General features: G+C 40.5%; 1 protein-coding gene across 2 annotated transcripts in view; it reads right to left on the minus strand.

Annotated features, from left to right (window-relative positions):
• Window positions 1–21,453, minus strand: part of LMNTD1 (lamin tail domain containing 1) — an 81,302-nt gene that overhangs the window by 21,595 nt on the left and 38,254 nt on the right. For both annotated transcript variants that reach the window (XM_064516216.1, XM_026092688.2), the window contains exons 4-9: window positions 20,129–20,294; window positions 13,910–14,096; window positions 11,246–11,365; window positions 9,738–9,955; window positions 8,241–8,413; window positions 2,327–2,421 (exon numbers count right to left, since the gene is read on the minus strand). In XM_064516216.1, coding sequence (XP_064372286.1) covers window positions 2,327–2,421; window positions 8,241–8,413; window positions 9,738–9,955; window positions 11,246–11,365; window positions 13,910–14,096; window positions 20,129–20,294 — 959 coding nt within the window. The remainder of the gene's footprint in view (window positions 1–2,326; window positions 2,422–8,240; window positions 8,414–9,737; window positions 9,956–11,245; window positions 11,366–13,909; window positions 14,097–20,128; window positions 20,295–21,453) is intronic.

Genomic DNA, 21,453 nt, shown 5'->3' on the forward strand with positions numbered 1-21,453 from the left:
GTATTTCCAAGGCCAAACCCTCTTAATTACTGGAATCAGGATTTCTTTATATGAGATACTACTGAAAAACCCAAGTCGGGGAACAGCAGAAATTACTCAGGAAGTGGTTAGCAGCAAAGGTAATGGAGAAAGAAATGAGTGGTCTTTACGACTGTAGTGAATACTAATCAGCAGGCTGTTTTTCTTTGTTCATTTTTTTTCTTTTCTTTTTCCCTCTTTTTTTTTTTTCTGCTTAGCAAACACCTCAACCAGGTTGATGCCTCTCCTCCTGTCTTGAGAAGCTGAAAGTTTGAGGTCCAGCAAGCTATTCCTTTTTCAGCCAACAAGTTGCCTTACAGGTTGCTATCTCTTTCTCTCCCCTAACAGCTGGTGACTGGATACCACACCCTGGGAAATCCTACCGTTCATTACATACGCATTTCCTCCTAGAGAAAAGTAAAATTGTAGCACACAGTAAGAGGTGAACATGTCTCCAAGGTGGGCTGAACTGGGGAAGCATATGGGACCCTCACATGTACATTCTTTCTAAGTGACTTTTGAAATGAATGGGCGTTGAAAGCTTCCTCACTTCATCCCAACAAGGTACTTCCATCTGGCCCCAGAGGTACCTACTCCTGCAGCCAGAGGACCAGACGTTAGTCCTTTCCCATTCGGTTTTGTGTTTGTCTACTCAGATAACCAGCAAAGGAATCTAATTTATTGTGTCAGCAACTACTGTCTATTGGGAATTGGAAGGAGGCTCACAGTTCCTCTCAACATCAGCTAGTCACTCAGTATCAACCTGAGATGGACTTCAGTGGGAAACCAGCAGCTTAATGTCATTAGTAAGTCATCTGAGCTCAGTTCATACTCATAGACATTCCTCTACAATGAATATATAGCAGAGGAAACAATGTCTATAGGACATTTTAGGAAGAACTTTCTTCAGGTGGTCTGTATGGGAAAACTTACTAGTATAGCCATACCACAAAAGTCACAGTGATGCCTTTTGCTGAAACTAAAGAAAACAAGTCCTTTTTACATTTTGCTCTGAGGTAACTGCATGCTTAACTGTAAGCTACTGCAGTTTGGCAGATGTCTGATAACACTATAGGTCACAGGGTGAGTTGTTTTCTGAGCCATGAGATTCCCACAGTGTGAACTGACATCCAGCCCCATAGTACTATGGGATTACTCCCCATAAAATTCTGATATGTCACATAGTTGTCTTCAGCTATTGCTCTAAGATGTAACAGCTCAACTAAACCCTGAATATCATTTAGCAACCCTAGAGACTAGAAAGGAAGTTGCTTGGTCATAGTCTTCTTGGATTTTCAGGTCATTTTAATTCAATAAATTTCTCAGGAATTGCGAGATTCTTAATCAAAAAACATTTTATCAAGTGTCACTGAGAAAAACACTAATTCATTGCACTTCTAAAGTGCCTTACATCTAAAGATAGAAAATCCTTTTTACAAACACCAGTGACTCACAGTGCCTCTAGGAGATATGTGTTATTACCACTATTTTACATAAGAGAAAACTGATGCACTGATATATTTATTTGTTTAAGTCTATACCTGGGCAAAGAGCCCAACTTCATGTATACAGTTAGCAGATAGGCACAAGTAATAATCTTGTACTTTCTTTTCTTCTTTATTTCAATCTAATGTAGATAGACTGACTATTCTTCCTCTCATTATTATTATTTATACAACATTCTAAATGTATTTAGCACTTTGGAGAACATTTATCATTGTGAAAAATATCTATATATATTGCATAATTTAGTAATAATGGCAATAGTAATGAGCTATGTAGCTTGACGGTCTAAATCCATCGATTCTTATAGCTTTTGGATCAGATCCTAATAAGTAGAGGTAGAATGTTGGAATATTATTTAACATTTCCCAAGATATTTCCAACATCTGCATATCTACTGGCTAAGAGAAAATCACTGACCCCTGATTCTAGGGCTTTGGGTAGAGTAGTGCAAGTGATGAAGAGCCTTCAAATGGATAAAATATATGTCTGTGTGTGCACTTAAAGCTTCTTTTTCCTAGGAGGAACAGTGTAAACAGACTCCAACTGAACACAAACATAAGATGCAAATATAAACTTCTCTAGACTTTGAAGCACATAGTTGTGATCAAGTTGCAATGCTTGAATCCAGATGCTTTGTATTTGTGGTCCTGGCATAAGTCTTATTTATAGAATGAATACTAAAAGACTTTCCAACAAAATAAAGACATTCTTCTGTTCTGAATAGTTTCCTCCAAACCTATTGTTCTTTTCTTTATTTTTTATTAGTTTATTTTGAAAACTGAATTGTAGCAACTCTACTCACCCCTGCTGACCGAGTAGGCCTTCTTCTGTCTTTCCCACTCATGCATCTGGGAGCTGAGGGATTTCTCCTCTGGCTAGTTCCTGCGTACAGAGTGCCTGTTGATGACAGCAAGGATTATTTCCAATATCTTTAAAAAGAAAGACAGTTCTGACTTTACAGGAAGAACATTTTAAATAAAAGTGATCTTGGGATAAATAGACCATCACATGCAAGGTCATTACCTGTCAGTAAGATACTTTTACTTCAAAGGACCAAACTCTCTCTTGCAGACTTTCATTTGAATTGCATTTCAGGAAGCATTGGTAGGCCAAAGTCACAGTTGCACTCACTGGCTGTCCATGAACACCATACACTTCTCAAAACCTTTAGCAGCCTCTGAACATCCAGGAACTGATACAGAAATCATGTCATTTCCCTCCTCATTGTCACTTTCCCACCAGTTCATGCTCTCCAACTATTTCCTTATGTACCATCTCCGTAGCTGTCTCACTGGAAAAATCGTCATGCGTTTGGCTCATAAATTCCTGGTAGGGAGGGATAAGCTTTTTGCTCCTTGACCCTGAATTTCTGTCAGTTCCCAGAGCTCTGTTCAAACCTGATCTCAGCCCTTGACATACTTTTGCTGTAGAATCAGCTTTTAAATGGCTCCACATTTCTACTGACACGAACATCATCTTTAAGCAAGTTCGCTTCGAGATTTCCTAAGTGCTGAGTATTGTTATTATATGAGAGTAATTTTCAGAAGTGAATCTCTGGACTTTATTTTATCACTCCATTATATGACTTGGTCACAGACTGTATGCTGTAATGGGTGACAAGAAGATAAAGGGCCATCCTTAGTCATGGTTTCTTGAAGGTCAGGTTGTTCTGCCAAAATTACGCGGGAGAGAATTGCTTTTTCACAGGCCAGCCTGACACTTGTACAGTTTTCCCATAGAGATCAGCTGCAAGAGAAGTGAAGGGCAGTGAACGTACCTTTTATTCAGATGGCTCTGCTGATATTTCCAGGGGACTTATGTGCTTAGAAGCGTTCACATCTCAAAAGCACTGCAGCTCTCCAGACTTTTTTCTCAGTGGCAGTCAGAGTTTGAGAGTGCTGAATGTGTTAGCACATCTTAGCGTAGTGACGACGTTTTGTCTGATAAATGATGCTAATAAACACCAAGCAGGTCTATGGACTCTCTAAGGTAGTTCACGGGACAGCCAGCGACACACATTCTACCACCGCCTCTGGTCACCCACATACAAAATGGCAAAAGTATTTTATTTTCTTACAGAAGTCTTAAAAAGTATCTCACTGAACCCCACCCCCTCTCTCTCACCAATACCACGGATAAACCCCTGATTTGTTTTCATTGTCACTGAAGTACTCATAATGTTATTTCTTTGACCATGGTGGAAGGAGGTAAGTTGAAAGAGCTGTGCTTGTTTATATTATTTGAACGTTGTCAATAATCTTTAATTCTTTTCTTGATTTCCATATTTGACCACAGAGAATTATTATATCTCCCCTTGATTTTTCCAAGGTTCTCCCTCCTCCAAAATTTCAGGTCAGAAAAACCTGTTATTTTATTCCTGGAGCACTAAAAATACACAAATGAAAATTGCATCAGTGGTTTTTAAGCAGTAAACAATAAATAGATGAGGAAATAATTTTGACAGACTGGCACCTTGCCTGGGAGATAGGGAAAAACAGTGTCAGATCATAGGATATCAAAGCTGAGAAAGCAGCAATAAAGGAATCAGAATTTCTGTTTCTGGTAAAATGAGGGTACAGCATTTGGTACCTAATAAATGAAGTCAGGATACCTTCACAGTTGTTTGCCACCAGCGAGGTCTCCTTTACTGCCCCCTCTTCCTCCTCAGCAGCACAGTATTGTTTTACCTTGGAACTGCAGATAATTAATCCGCATCCAGCAAGAAACTGAAAAGCTATTAAGGTTTTGAAGATCTTAGGCTGGCAGAGGACATACAAATGCCCACGAGGGCATAAACTACTGAAGCACTGAGCTGTCAGTCAGAGTGGATGACACTACGTTGAGCAAACTGGGATGCTTCACTTTGTATCTTGGTAATGATAGGAACATTTCATTGATCTAGAGTAGTCAACTGATCTATTGGAGAAAGCAGCTGGTTTAGTTTCTTACAGTGCGATACCACTGCAATATCTTGTTTGACCTCCTGCTACTCAAAAAGTGCATCTGCATATCTGTACAACATTTTGAATGACCAATGTTATTACTTGGCCTTGTCTGTAATATGTCAGAGTCCTAAGAGAAAAGAGATGAATCTGCAAACGTTTCTCACTGCTAACTGGAAATTACATGGGCAGTCCCACAGACTACAGGAGTCCTTAGGAAAAGTCAAGACAGCAAGGGCATCTGGATGTAAGTGCATCTTGTCTCATTTGACTCTCAATATCTCGGGAAAAAATGAGAGTAAGTGGGAAAAATACAATACTAGTGGGCTTCCTCCATTTCCTAGAGAAGCAGGTGGTAGGAATTGGCTTCTTTTCACTGAAAATCTGTGCTAAATATGTTCCCTGTCTGCAGGTTCAGTTTGCCACTGACAGCCTAATTAGCGTTCCTCTGCAACAGGAAAACATTATGATTGACAAAATTTATTGGTTTTGGCTGAGATTTCAAAGTGTTTTCTTTACAGTACGTTCCATGGCTATTTTTAAACTCTTTGCAAAGTTCATGGTTTAGCATTTTGATTCAGAGTGAAATTCATCAACAATAAAAAATGCCGTCACCAGACTAATGCATTTCTGAGGGAAATGAGAGGTGTACAGCGGACCTGAAACACAAGGAGCTCATCTTGAAAGCTGTGACCTACAGCAGTAGCAGCTGCCGTATCCTATCTCTCAGTCTGAGAAGAAAATGTGGATACTTGGTTGAAGAGGAACCCGAATAGACAGTTCAACAATTGAAAAAAATAGACTATAAAATAAAGGTGGTGAGAAATTTGTAGATAACTTGCAATGACTTTTGCCGTCAATACCAAACAAAACCGTACATAGCTTCAGAAGGGACTCAGAAGCCAAAGTGGAGGAACAATAAGGTGCCAGTTAAAATTTGATATTGATGGATAGATCCTGAAAGGAACAGCCATTACACAACCTGCTATAGTCTTCTTAACTGCAACAACTCAGAATAAAGACACGGGAGTCTCTGGAACAGGGTAATGAAACTTCTGTTCCATAGCAGTTAAAAAGGAAAAATGATGAGCTATGTAAGGAGAGGAGAGGCATAAAATTCTCAAAACACCATCATGCCGTTAAATACACTTTGCTCTGTACTGGAATATTGTGTATTGCTGATATTAATACCCAGAAAGACAGACTGAAAAGATAACGATTGATTACTATAGAGGAGAGCTAGAGTTAGAGAGGATACAACAGATAGATAGATATATGAGAAATTAAATACTTCAAGCTAATAAACAAAGACTATCAAACAGTATCATCTGTGAGGTCTATCTTTTTGCAGCTCGAGTGGGCCTTTGCACTTCTGGAACATAAGCATATGCTAAATGGATTTTGAAAAATAAAATTAAGTATCTAAGAGGAAATGCAAAAATATTTTGAATCACTAATTTGATTCAAAGGCATTGACCTAACTTTGCTTATTTTGGCAGTAGGAAAAAATTTATCCATATTTAAAGATGATAGTGATTAAAATCTTGTCTGCAGAGGAAGATAAATGGGAAGTCAGCAATACTGATTTCTGTAAGCATCTGATATTACAAAGCATTTATGAACCTATTGAAGGGCCCTTACTGAGTAGGAAAGCTTTCTTGGGCCAGGACCTAAGTAAGACTGCATTTATTCATGGTATAGTGGACTCCAGTTATTCATGTCATTTATAAGCTTGCTAGTTAAAAATTCTGAAGCAAGGGAAGAAAAACTGAAAGAAAAAAAGAAAGTAGTCATATATTTCAAAATCATCATCCCACCACAGTCAGTAATAATGTCTAGCAGGGTACATTTATAAATCTGCCTAAAGCACTTGTAATTTTTGCTTTGTAATAAAATAAGAATGATGCTTACACATCTCTATTCATTTCTGGAAAAATCCTGCAGTAATATGTACTACACATGAATATTTATCAGAGTAAAAATAACTATTATATCCATATTTAATTTTTAATCTGAGATCTTGGATATCATTATCTTTTCTGGCAGTATTCAGAGGAATAATTTCATAATTTAGTAGTGAAAAGAACTGCAAATGAACCCTAAGTAAATAGAACAGAATTATCTTTTGCAAAGATCAGAGAAAGGGAGACCAAGGGTATGCAGATATATTTAATGCATGACAGACCTCCTTGCTTTGAATTTTGCCTCCAGAGTTCCCACAATCGGGAAATAAATGTCTAAGCAGGTCCTGTCTCTGTGCCTTGATCCCGGACTGGTGCGACTACATTACAGTCTCAGATGTGTTTTGTTCTGGTTTCATATTGTTTGCTTTACCAAAAAAGTTTCTAACCCTAACGGCTACAAGAAAAAAAATCTTGAAAACTGAAACGCAACGTAGCCCATGGCAATAACCCTGACCATCACCGGCAGGTCGGTGACAACAGAAGAGGATGTGTGAGAGGGCTACACAGCACCAAGGGTTTTGCTTTCCAGAGCCATTCCTATTTGCCCGCTCCACGTGCTTATGTGGATGCAACCCCTGATGCCACCAGCACCCCTGAGTTGGCAGGTGCCAGTTCCCTCTCTGTGCCCAGCTTTTCTCTGTCCAGGAAACATGCAGGGCATATATGGGGAAACCCAGCTCAGCAGAGGATCGGATCAATACAGAAAGAGCCAAACTGAGTTTTAGCAAATGAGACAAATCAGGATTATACAAAACAGATACCTTTTAAATGCTCGATGCACCAGAGAATCAGACAGACCGGGAAAAAAAAGCATGAAATCGTGACTATTACAACTCATCCCATCAGGTTTCAATTTGCCTAGCCTAGATTTAGCATTTGAGAAAGGGCTTACTGACAGCCCTCATTGGCCAAAGCATTATGCACTTGCATAAAGCTAAGCAATAGGTGAATAAATGCTTTCCCGGCTCAAGCTGAAAGGCTTTTCATGGGACAGAACTCTTGGAAATGGGGAAAAACTCCTGACAACTACGTAGTCACTATCCAGGCCAGTCGAAGAGTGCCTGCTTTAGTATATTCAAAGAATTTCACTAGTCTAGTTTTAAATGCCTCACTAAAGAACGAATGAGTTTTACAAAGCTGTCTGCAGGAGCTGTACACCCAATTCCTTTAAAATTAATGGGAGCTGAGCACTTAAAATTTGTAGGTGGTTTAAAATACTAAGTGGAGCAACCAGTACAACTGGAAGACTGTACTACAGATCATTAAATTTCCAATTTATTACATATTCAGCATAAAACTTCCTGTATTTCACTTGGTCCTATTCCTTCTAGTTCTATTTTCTGGATCCAAGGCAGCTTCCTCCCTTGCCATGGTGCTTGAACACCCCGCACACGACAGTCACCTTGCTTGTCAAACACACATTTAGCTCCTTTTAATCTTCGTGAATCAATCTCTTCAGACATTTATACACTTTGTCATTCTCCCCTGAATTCTTTCCAGTGTGTCAACAGCTTTCTGGGTTTGAAGTACCCGAAATAAACACTGACTTTCTCGCCAGAGCCTAATTAACAATTCACAGCCAGTATAAGAGTCTCCTTCTCTCACTGATCCCTTGTATTTTGTTTCACTCCCTAAAAGCATCAGTATTAGTAATAACAGCCTGCCCCCATCTTAGCAATATATGCAGTTCAGTGGAGCTTGGGGGTACCTTGAGGTTTTAATGCATACACATTGTAAGTCTAAGGTGTTTTTGTCAGAAAATCGATCCTATTGCCACTGCAGCATATACCCCATCTGCTCTTGAACTCACCTGGCACTGGGTCAGGCCTTGCTGACTGACACCGAGACTGCCTGCACAAGCTGCTGCCGTCATTCCCCATGGTTAATGGTCTAACCAGAGAAAAATGAGGATGTGTGGAAGCATCTGGACTTTGGCACCAAGCACTCTGATTAGGGAACAGGGATGCAGAGGTCTTTTCTTCCCTGTAAAGAGAAAATCAATTAATTTTACTGTGTGAATTTCACACATTTTGCATAGGCATATAATGTGCAAAGGACATATAAAATATGCATACTGTATTTATTATTGCATTATTTATTGTATTGTATTATCATGTTTATTACTGTGTTTTGCATAGATTTACTGTGTTTACTGTACACATAAACTAAATCTATACAATATACATAATAAACAGCACACATATTTTTGACATATTCTGCCCTTAGTTGTAGGGGGAAGAATTGCAACTTCTATATAGTTTGACACATCACATTATAATTTTCCATTTTCCTTTGTTTATAATTCTGCCAGATTTGAACTTTTTGCACTGAATTTTCACATAATTTCTCCTTGCCTCTGTTTTAGTTTCTTTGGAGAGTTTGAGCAAAACTGATTCAGCCATTTTCAAGGACAATTCTTATGAAGAATAGCCAGTTTAACCTATACTGAAAAATGCTCATTTTCTCAATCTCTCCAGCCATAGCCTGGAGAAGAAATTTAGAGAAGAACAACTGGCCCAAACACAGGAAGGGTCACCGACTTTTCTTGTGAAAATATGTCCAGATAGGCTAATCTCTTGCTTTTGAAATACTTCAACTTCTCTGCACATGTTTTTCTGTTATGAATGTGGTTCAAGAGCCCCTGGAACCCAAATTCTGGAGGGCACTTAGAAAAAGCCACCACTATTGCTTTCCTTACTCAGAATAGTCCACGACTCTGCTTGATGTTTCCTGACTGAGACCGGGGTGCCCAGCCTACGTCCACAGCCAGACCACTGAACCATATTGTTTTTCAAGTGCTGTCAATTCTGAGTTTGACACAAATGTTAGAAGACAGTTTTGAAGCAATTTAGAAAGCACTGGTTATCAATCACTAGCCCAGTCTAAAGTGTAATGGACTGCAAGAAGGGTTCAGGCCTGCATTTCCGAAGATGAAGGTAAATAGTTCTGTGAACATCAACATCTTTGGCTGAAAACTTTCCAAGATGTGGATTCTGAATGGTGCCTTCCACGCACGGGGGGCTCAAAGGGTGAATAATATGCAGTGATACAGTCACATTTTAAGAAGAATTTTACTTGAACCTTACTTTCTACTTAGTCTTGACTGAAAATGAACACACAGTGGCATGAATCCTATAAGGAGTTTTGGGTTAGATTCCTGTTTGAAGATAAAGGTCAATTCACATTTTCAAAAGTCCAAAACTTTTCAACAATTGCCTACCAAGATGCTCATTTCAAAGTGTTCACTTGCAGAGCCAGGCTGGCACAACGCTGTAATTACAGAGTACACTCAGTGAAGGTTGGATACCTTTTAATGAAGCTGCGTCTTTTTTTTCTTGTTTGCCCTGGGTCAGCCCTTTTCCACTCTGTGTCAGTCATTGTAGGTTCCTGTTCCTTTTCCCATCCCTCTTTCTGCTCTGTTGTTGAGGGAGATGGTTTAATGATGTTCTCTAAGTTTTCCCTTTCTTCTCTTGCCACCCATCCCTTCCTTCTGTTGCAGTAGGGAGGAGTATACCAAGCAATAGCCTGAGAAAGCAACATACATGTCATTGATTATTTATATTTTGCATTTTCTACTCAAGATAATTGCTTATTGTAGACAAGCCAGAAAAGGCTGAAAGGGTAGGTGCTCCAAGGTATTTCTGAGTCATCTGTCATTGGAAAGATAAATACTAATAGCATCCACCAAATTCCAGCTTTTTTCTTTGGTCTTTAAAATCCATTTCCAAACTTCAAATGTATTTAGGATAGATTCATCATGTAAGAGCTTTGAAGCATCACTGCTTCAATGAAGTGCAACAGACAAAGAAGAAGACAAAAGGGGATTTGAAAACTCTGCAAGTATGTCAAAGGCTGCTGAAGAAAGAAAGAGAACAATCTGTTTTCCATGCCCACAGTGGATAGGACAAGAAGGAATGGATTTAAACTAAGGCAACAAAAATTCAGTTTAGGCTCTAGGAAAGCTTTTCTAGCCATACAAAGAGGGAAGCACCAAAGCAGATTGCTGAGGGACATGGTGCAGTTTCCATAATTGAGGGTCCTTCCGAACCATCCAGGCAAACATCTGCCAGGAACCATCCAGGCAGAGTTAGTCAAGTCTCTGGTTCTCTTCCAGCCTCTGACTCCCTGGCACCAATGTAATAGCAAGTATGGCCAAACAGAGCAAGAAGAGGAAGGAATGTGAAAAGGTGAGATTAAAAGTCAACATTCACTTACCAGTTTGCAACAAGTAAATTATGCTACTGTAGGAAAGTTGCATAACTTGCATTGTTTATGAAAATCACAAGCCTTTTACTTACAGTTACTGGTTCAAGCTTGGTTGAAAATGACAAAAACTGTAGTTGCCACTGGTCAGCTACAAGGTAAAAAATGATCTTGGGCATGTTCTCATTCCCAAGAAAACAAAAGTTTGCCTAAAAACTAAAAATCATAGTAGCCAAGCTGATGGCAGTTACAAATGGGCAGCCCTGGGCCGAATAGCCAGGGGTATAGTTGGACCTTTCATGGCTGAAGCACAGTGGAAGAGGATATGCTGGTAACTTGTGCTTGTGGGCCCTATGCTTTAACAGTGGTGTGGATACTAGCCCTTAATTCAACAAGTTTTTCATCAGCCTGGTGGTTTTCTTCAGTCCTTCAGATCCTAATAATTAACACCCAAACTTATGCAAGGCTAACAGAGACCACAGCTTTGCTCTATTTGGTTTGCCTGGGCTTTATTATACAAAGAGTTTAACAATATGATCCTAAACCTTCGAAGCAAGCGCAGAGATAGCTGTCTGGGTGAAGAAATGCAGTGATTTTGTCCAGGGCACTCACTTGACCATTAGGTTCACAAAGAATGGTAGCACAGTTGAGGCCAGTCCTAAATCTCTCCAGGTCCTTCCATAGAAAATCTGAGGGAGGTTTGTGAAGCACTTGAGCATCTGCTGCCCAAACCTGTAAAGATCAAGCAGCCATCAGATTAAAGACAAAATGGCTCCTGGATATTTATTTAATACATGGACTCAATAAAAGCATCAGGTTTTCCTTTTTCTTTCTGATTTCTGTGACACTGTTCACCATTTTATCTGTGAAATCAAAGCTGAAAGAACTGTATTTCAAGACTTGCTGCTTAGTTATACTGATTATTTTCGAGTACCTCTCCTGTGGATTAACAGAGATTAGCAAAGGCACATTTTTCAAGGAGTGATAGTAGGTCCACGGCTTTTTGGCCCAGCTTGCTGAGAGTAAGATGAAAAATAGGCAGTTTCTTTTATTTTCTGAATTACTATGTGCTTTTGAAGAGATCTGTGATATCAGCTTTAAAATTCCAGTCCCTACTTGATTCTGGATTCCCTCTATTCAGGGAGAAGCTGTCTCAGCTGGGGACTAGAAAGTTTTTGTACTTTTGTCTTTATACAAAAGATTTGACAACTCTGTCCTTTTTTAACTCAACACAATTATTTGTGACCTTTATCACCAACACAGTAGCAAAAGGACCTATTATGAAAACATTTCTCTTACATAAGACAGCCACAACACGCTTTTGCAAACAGTGTTCCTACAGGATTTGGCATTTGCCATCTGTGAGAAAACATCTTTAACCATTTCCTGGAATCCAAAATAATTCTCTTTCAATTTTAAAGGAGTGTCTTGGAAAAAATAAGTACTCTCTTCCAAAAGTGCTCACCATACAGCTCTCTGCCAAGGTGTATTTGTGGCTTTTTCAGATCTACATCAGAAGACAGCAGCGACTGTGGCTTTTCTGGGCTCCTGCCAGCTTGCATTTCCAGCAGTCTCACAAGAGGGCTCACACAAGGCAGTGCTGAACCTGGTTGATGAACATGGACTTTTCCTCATTTTATTCTGCAGGGCATTAATTTTCATCTCAAGAAAGGAAGCAAGTCCCAGTGGTAAAAGAGGCTTCGGGCTCTACTCCAACCATCTACTCTGGCGTCTAACTTGACTGTTTCTCCTTGATTCATCTGTTGTTCTCACAGGGAGCTGGGATCTGGAAGTCCTACATAACTGTCTGTCTGACACAGACACAGACACTACTGTACATGAATTTTAGATGCAAGAGTAGGCAGGCTGAATACAGCCCTTTGAAATTAATAAACCAGCAGAAATTTCCTGCTTGCATTTGCTGAAACAGCAGTGCTGGTGGACCTTCTATGTCAGTCAGTTGTTCACCCCAAAGCCCTTTAATGATAATGGGAACGACAACCTCGTAAATGCCTTCAGCGGTGATCAGAGCACTTCAGAAAGAGCTGGGAAAAGTGAGCCCAATTTTTTTTTTGATGATTGGAGCTTAAAGGCCAACTAAGAGGAGACCATTTCTGGGGAGCTCTGCAAGGTGTCTTGCAGCCAGCCAAGCAGCCAGCACCTTTACCCAGCACAGCAAAGGCCGTTTCTGGTCAGAAGGTGGGCACGGTGCTTGGTATTTTCATCCCAGAGGTTGCTGGAAGCTGGCTGCCCACACAGCAGATGTTCTTCAGCTACACTTATGACTGAGCCTTGGTCACGTTTAGTTCACATGTCCAAGCTTCTTTCATTACCATGGACGTCAAATGCATATTTGTGTTGTTTTCTATTTAAAGCTTTCCTGGATTATGATGAAGTCATCTGACTCTTGGCATCTCAGATCCTATCTACCTATCACTCATTCAAGCTGGCAAAAAGGTACCTCTGACTTCTTGGAGGGGAAGCAATTTTTGAAAAGCAGCAACCCATGTACTTGATTTTCAACATATAGTTCTGACACAAGACCAAAGGAGAGCACATCATTATCTTCATCTTTTTCAGAGTGGGAAACTAAGGCACAGAGAGTTACTATTTGCTTAAAGTTATCCAAGGCAAAGCCAGGAACAGAACCCCATTGCCAGGGCACCAGTTTATGCCTTTCTCTGCTAGATCAGAGCTGCCCCTAGATGGTGTGCACAGGCTGGAAAGTACCACGACCCTTTGTTTCAGTTGAGACTCTACTACAGCTGCCTCTCAGACTATACAGAAGCATATTAATAGCATGTGGGATACATGGCATTAGTTGCAAATGCAATTTGTTTTGTTTCCAATTCTACTATTTGCTGATGTCTGATCCAAGGTTTCAGTCCACATGCCCTGTTGGCAAAAACTCGCATGACTGACAATAATCTGACAGCATGGAGAGCTTCTCTGTGAGCAGTGGCTGGAATTAGGCAGGTATCAAACACGGACTTTCCAGGATAGCTTTCCATTGCTGGGCAACATGAAATGCTGGACATATCGTGAGAATGCCAGGCTTGTACTGGTGGTAAGCACTAGCAGCTTCTTTTGGATTCATCATGATTTATGAGTGTTAATCCTTCTGAAAATATGAATTCATAAATGCAATTCTATACCATCAGGCTAAGAGTGTAGCCCTAACCTGCTAGGCAGAGGCTGAGAAAAGGGATTACGGCAAGGCACTCAGACCCCCCAGCCCACACACACAAACACACACACACACACATACACACTCACTGTCACAATAGAGCCAGCCGCCATCCTGATCTTTGGGGGAAACCGGAATACTGCCACTGGTTGACCTCGGACGTTCTGCATCAGGAGATAGTCCCCAATGCTCTCCTCTTTTTCAGGGGCATAGTTCAGGATCTTCACAAAAAGACCACCTGGATGAACTTCAGCAATTTTCAAGTTTCCAATAGCACTGAAAGAACAGAAGTAGATTCAAAAGTTTGAAAGCACTGCCTAATCAAAAAAACGCATGTATTTCCTTATAACCACTTGCCTAAATGTCAGTAATTAATGGTAAGTAAATGTACTATAGGCAGAATGTTTACAGCACTGCCATTTTACCTTTTATACAGTGACTTTCTTCTAAAAAATCCATTTGCATTAAAATTAGTATATTTATCTTCTACACTTAGGGAGCATCTATTACCATCAGAAATTAAAAGATTTCTTGTGGGGCAAAAAGTAACCATTATACCATTTGCATTTGCTTTTGTCTAAATCTATATAGGATACAACCTCTAAGACTGTTCCTTCCATCCGTCAGCCTTTATCCTCCTGCCTCTCATTCTTTTTTCTTTCCTGGAGAAAGACAAATCTTTATTATTAACTCCTTATTATTAACTCAGAAAGGCTCCATGTTACAAGAAGTAGATTTCAGCTCTCCTTTCTTTCAGAATGATAGCAAAGCAGGGCCCGCTATGTATCTGCAGTAAGATCAGGGACTTCTTGCGTGAGCAGGGGAACACTCAGTCTCCCCTGAGCACTGGAAAACGGATTTATCACTTGACTGTTCCTTTAAGTAACACACGTGTCAAGAGAGTACTTTAAAACACTCAGTCCCAGACTGTCATATTCATCATGGGTCTTATTAGACATGTTGTGAAAGGAGCCTAAGACTCCTTCAACTTTTCATGCAGCATCCGTTGTGATTAATTTAATTATCTAGCACTGGTGCAATGTCTTTGTCTTGTGTGTGTGTAATGGTTTTGCCCTCGCTCCATTTGTCTTGCTCCAGTAAGTTTAAGTCATGTATGTCTGTGTTTATAGAAAAGGTTGACCCAATAGCCCAGACAGCTGATGTGTTTGCTTAACCTAGCAAAATACTAATCGACAGTGTTACAAATACTGCCCACCCACCCCAAATAATTCAGCTGTGTGGTGGTATAGCAGTGAGTCATACTTGCTCATGACAGCCGGGCTGCCTCCGGGCTGCCGCCGGCACTGACGAATTTGAAAGCCGAGTCAGGGGAGACCTGTCCCCTCCCTGGGCGGAGAAGAAATGCTGAGTGAGTCTCTGACTTTGCTGCCTCTCCTCACCCCTCTCGCAAACACTGGGAACTCCAGAGTGTTCCCCCTCCCGGTCACATCCTGGTCCATTTGTACTTTGGCAGGGAGAGACCTGGAGACAGCTTCACAGAGGGGTAATGCCTCGGGCAGGCTTTTGGCAACAAAGTCAGGTGAAGAAGTTGTTCCTCACATTCACAGGTTCCTCCCTCTTCTGGCTGCTTCTTTTCTGCACCTTCCTCCCTTCCTCCCTGCTTGTGGGACCCCACTTTTTGCCTCATCACTGAAATCACCCAGCTTTAAAGAGTTTTGGGGATGTTATTTTAATGCGAGTCTTTTCAGCAGGCCCTGCAAACCACTGTACCAACACAACTGAAGGGATAGCAAACTGTGCCTGTGAGCTTTTCAAAATGCTGATGCAAAGAACGATCCTGCACTATCCCTGGAGTTTTAGTCATCATCTACACATGGGAAAAGCAGGTGGAAAATGCTGCCTCTCAAATCCACTGTTGCTTTCTGCGGCACTACAGCCCCCCAACTCCAGTGGTGGACTAGGACTCCCCTGGGCTTGGTGCTCTAAAAACAGAACAGCAACAAAGAGAAATCCCTGTCATTTTTGCCCTCTCAATGGGGGTAGAGCCAGTTATGACAATGGGAAAAGCCTTTTAAACTGTGTAGCAGGCAAAGGTCTTGCTGATGGTTCTGAAATTTGGCTAGATTGTTCTCCCATTTCTCTCCATCCACCAGAGGAATGTGAAAGTTTGTGCGAAGAGAAAGTCTTGGGTGCCAAAATGTATGTAGGAGGAGAACAGGGAAAAGCAGACGGGGAGAGGAACCTCTTAAAATGGTCATAAAACGCCATTTTTATTATGCAACTTTGTAAGAAGCAGAATCCTAGCTGATAACAGAGTGAATCATGAGGACTTTCACTAAACAAGACTTCAGTTTGACCTTAATGAAGCCAGGGAGACTTAGGAATATAAAATGGGGCTGACAAGTTTTTGATACAATGCAGGGGACTGATCAAGGAGTGGGCGATAGGACATAGGAATTTGGGATTGGAAGCTGTTGAAGAGGGAAGTTGCAGGGGAAAAAGCGAAACATCTAGGACTTTTAAGGATTTGCACAGCCAGCCAGTCACTGGATGGCAATAGACTTTTGTGAGTTTAAATGAGGGAATAACCTCTCCAAGGAGATATTAACTGAAGGCTTCAAAGCTCTTTTTAGCAAGTGAGTTTATGTTTCAAAATACTGGACCAGCTCCTGGGAGACAGGAGCTAAAGTGCTAAAGTGCATGGAGGAGAGGTCAGTGTGCATCGATGCTGTGCTTTCTTCTGCTACATGCCAATATTTTGTGTTGGAATAGTCTCCAAAACTTTGAATAATGTACACAAAGCTGCATGTTGCCACAGGGGAGAGAAAATGTCAGCGCCCTTGGCTGCACAGGGCATATCAGCCATATACCTGCGACCTGCCATTAGGATGCCATTTGAACTGGTCGTCTCTGCACTGGTGGAGATAGCAACACAGCATTTTAACTATAAAACATGCCAAGAACTGAAGTTTTCTAAGCGCATATGTCTTTAGGAAAGTTATAAATTGATACAATTATTATGTTGAGAAAGGCTTGCCTCCAGGAGTGCAAATCTATTTATTTGTATGCCAACAGATTTGACTACAGCAGAGGGAGAGGACAGGAAAAGTCCTGGGAGAAGGTACAGATCCTTATTTGCTGAAATGCCAAGGTTCAACTGAGATCCAGAGTGCTTTACAGATCAGGGCTGTGACTTAACTCATCCTTAGTGAGGGTGTATCATATGCACTTAGTGACAAAACTTCAAGTATCACTGTCTCCTTTTTTTATCTTCTGCAAAATAGTCACTCCAAAAATATAGTGTTTTAACACTGCTCAGATACAAAAGCTAGAGAAAAAATTAGTGCAACATTCACATGAAACACACAGTGGCTCTCTCTAAACATTAGTGCCAGGACACATGTGACAATACTATCACCCTCACTGCATACAATTAATAGCTGAAAAACCTGATGCAATACCTAGCCTCAACTCCCATTTCTCAGTATCCATTACTAACAATCTAATTAAACATATAACCATCAAAGCACTTTAAGCATTTTCACAAATCATTCTTAATGGCAAAGGGTTGCAAATTAAATTTGATTACAAACAGCATCAAAATATCCTAGCTGGCCAAAACCGTGTATTTCTACTAAGTTCGTGTATACTTGCACTGTGGCTTTGCTACAAATTAGATCCAGATACACTAATCATAAATAGTGTAGAACTATTACTAAACTATGTGTTCATACTATATCTTCACACTAATTCAAAAGCTGTTGTATAATGTAAAATCAAATTAAAAGATTAGGTATTGTGTATTACAATGCAATTTTATTTCTTTAAGGTCTCTACCAAGAAAAGGTACACTTTAAATTCAAAGTGAATGAAGTGAAAAAGGGTGCTAGTGTTCTGGTATTGCTGAATACCATAATAGTAATAAATCAAATGAGAATAAAAAGAATTGCCTAATTTGTGCATTTAACAAGTTTAACCACAAACAAAGCAAACTGTCATCACCTTTTACTCTTTATCTTCAGCGATTAGCAGAGCTAATGATTTCTCTTGCTTTCTGTGGGAGACAAGATGTGACTCAATCCCCACTGGAAAATAGTTCACACAATACAAGGAAATGCATAAAGGGGAAGGTAATCTCTTTTATCTCTTAGTGTTTGTCTAGAGTTTTTCTCCCCAAACTCAGCCAAACAGTATGGTGTGTCTCATTATTTGGAAATAGCTGTACAGCTCTGAATATAATAGGAGTTTTCTTGCTGGCTTTCAAAGGTATCTTTTCTTATGGCTCTCCCTGTAATGTCCTGAGAATTACATAGATCTCATTAAGGAAACATAGGCATGAAGCACCGTGGGTTTACAAAGACTACGTCCATGAGAGAAATGCATATAAAATTGACAGAATTACAAAATGAATGAGGCAGGGAGAGCAGCAGGAATCAAAGAGCTGGGACTCAGAAAAGCATTTGATAAAGTGCCTCTCAAAATATTATCTGCTGTTGGCTTAGATAGAAATACAGTCACAGGAACTATCTGAAGGACTGCAAAGAAGGAATAATAATAGATAAGGGGGTTGGGTCTCATTTGTTACCTAGAGGGACTCGGGGTAGCTCTCATTTCATGGAGCATTTCCACTTGTGATGCGGAAAGGGCAATAAAACAGCTGGTTAATAAAATATGCAGATAACATTAAGTCAAGAGGAGAGGGCAGGGGAACACAGATGAGGACAAGAGAAATAGTACAAAGAGTCCTGGATAGCTTGGAAATACAGGCAGGAAATAAGTGAGATGCAGCTCTTGGAAAACGGTAAACTAATTTATCAGTGGGGAAATAACATTCACTGGAAGAGAAAAGTACAGAGAGCAATAATGCTGAAAGAAGGCTAGGAGGAAGTCAATGATGCATTTGCAATGTGACGGAAGAAAAAAGGCTGTTACAGTTTTATGGCACCATCCGTGCTAAGTAGGGAGCACAAAAAGTGGAAGATTCCCTTTGTACAGCTGTGGAGAAGCTGTGCACTTGGAAAACTGATCCTGATTTTCACATGCACCAGTGTGGCTTCACTAACTGTAAGAAAATTCCTCCTAAATCCTCCACATGTCAGGAATAGATGCGGATGAACAGATTTCTCCCATTTCTAATACAGGCAATACAGAGCTCATCCACTCCTCACTTCTTGGCTTGAGGCACCAAAGAGGTCATCTCATCCATGACGCTTTGTTTTGTTTTGTTTTAAAGTACTACACTACTAGAAATGCTGGATTTAGGCTGGCATGAGAGGAGAATAGAATGTATTCAGTTCATTTTAGGACACTTCATTACCAAAAAATTATTGACAATTAGGAAAGAATCACAGAGGGGTATAAAAAATGATGAGGGATCTGGGGGCTAATTTGTGCAAAAAAGATTTAAAAAGATAAAATGCTTGTCTTAATTAGATAATCACAAAGGGAATAGGGACATGTGATATCAGAATGAGTACGGCTGAAAATCCCAAAAAGGCAAAGCATTATGAGGCTGAGCTACCGCCAGTGAAAAAGCACTATAAAAGTTGAATATTCTGAGAGATATCTTAGCAATAACCACATACAGCCCTGTCCACTGAACAATGTGGTAGCAAACAGTCTGTAGGAGACAGTGTCCACACCAGGGCTAGCCTTTAAACTGGAGTTGTCAATTGTCCTCATTTCTATGAAGGAGGCAGAGCTAAGATAGTCACTCTAGCTGAGGATCTATTCTGATAGGTCTTTCCCACCCCTAGTATCTGCAAAGCTAAATTAACTATGGCAGATGCCTTTCTGGGACAACTAGCTTATCCAGGAGATAATACTTTTTTTTTTTAATGGCATTTCTAGGTTGGTATAAAATATGTAAAGCCCAGTTCACTCCCTTAGTTGCCTTGCACTGCCTCAAATAGCTTTATGCAGCTTGTGTGGTGGGACCCTCTGAAGTCCTCTGCTGTGTCACTTCTGCTCTTGGATTCAAAATTGGATGGCACCAGTTGAAGATGAGGCCAAACCAGCTGTGAGACACAGGGTTTCAGTTCCTTTTTTGGGCTGCCTCCACAAGCAAGGTATCTATGAAGCCCTGGGCGGAATATAGTAGCAAACACTGAAAGGGACATGGTGATGAAGGGTGATTTACCCTTTGTGAGGGTGAATTCCAATTTGAGGACAGTTGCCCCTAAAGCGGTAAGTGAGGTCCTTACATTTCAAAGCCTTTCAGGTTCTTCCATGTCCTCCTGGATAATGACTCAGCCACTCATCAAGGGTTTGCTTGTGTTTTGCTACTCCCCTAAGGGAGATACTGCAGGAAATGCCATCTCTTCACTACAAAAATAAACTGCATGTACCTGAATGCAGACTTTTGGTAGTCGTCATAAACAAAATGCATCCTTCCATGATTGTCCATGAATCCAAGGCTCTGGGCAATCTTCCTCTGGTCAGCAAATGAAGGGCGAAGGTTTCCTGATGGAACAGGATTCCAGTTTGATATTTCGACATGACCTTTGGGCTGAGCTGATGAGTAGGCAAAAGACAAAGATGTTGAGTGATGTAATATTAGCAAAGAGACAAATTATGAGAAACAAACCTTTTTCTTTTGGTAACAATAATGACACATTTAATTTCCTCTTTGCCTCTAATTGCAAAGCAGTGCTTAACAAACTCTTCTTTCAAAGCTTTAAACCAATGGCTATAAAACGGAGCACAGCCGGTAAAGTGAATATTTTGTTGCTGGCATGTAGATTTATTACCTCATTGGAATTACCTTGCGTAGCTAAAAAAAAATAAATTATGCCATCAGTGGTATTATTGTCATCCTGCAATTTCAGTGCAGTTAGAAGGCACAGCATCAGCTGTGAGCTGATAATGAATATACCAAGACTCCCTTCCGCTCACAAAATGAATGTGATAATATCCCCTAATCCTCTTTATGTTTCCCTTTTCTAATATAAGTGTCCAAGAGGGACCAGGAGGCATTCCCCAACCTGGCAAAGACACGGAGAGCAGGAGAGAGGCAACACGCCCCATGAACCTGACCCTCACTAAGAAAATGCTTTTCATCTCCTACACCAAAGTCTCCCCCAGAAACTAAATCCTTCTCAGTGCCTGTTTTTCAAACCATGCATTTGCGATCTCCCTCAGTGTTATACCTTGAATGTCATATGGGAGACTCACTCCACCAGGCAACCTATCCTAACCAGATTCAATGGGGCAGTGAGCAACCTGAATTGTTGTGAGAGGATCTGTCCCTCATCATATCTCAGCCCTGAAATAACTGGAACATAAACCAGCTTCATTTGGCCAAACATCTCAGTGAGAGAACATCACTGCAATGAAGATTAGCTTCACCAGCTCACTGGGAGTGCTGTTTCTAACTAGACATACACTGTTTCAGTTTTCCACGTTATTTTTTTAAACTACAAAACCCAAGATGTTTGAATTTCTGTAGTCCCTTCTCCCTGTGCATTTCCTCATGGCATGGCAGTGACACAGCAGCAGACACCATTCCAGCATCATTTGTAATCCTTTCCCTTGGGATACTGACGGAAATACCCTTCCATTCCTGGGACAATGAAGCAGGTTTGCCTTCCCTTGGCAAATAAGCAGTGAGTGGCAGCCAAATGTAGTAATACAGGAGTAATAGGGAGACTAAATGCTACAGCACAAGTGGTCT

The sequence above is a fragment of the Dromaius novaehollandiae genome, chromosome 1, assembly GCF_036370855.1.
Source record: "Dromaius novaehollandiae isolate bDroNov1 chromosome 1, bDroNov1.hap1, whole genome shotgun sequence".
Taxonomy (NCBI): Eukaryota; Metazoa; Chordata; class Aves; order Casuariiformes; family Dromaiidae; genus Dromaius; species Dromaius novaehollandiae.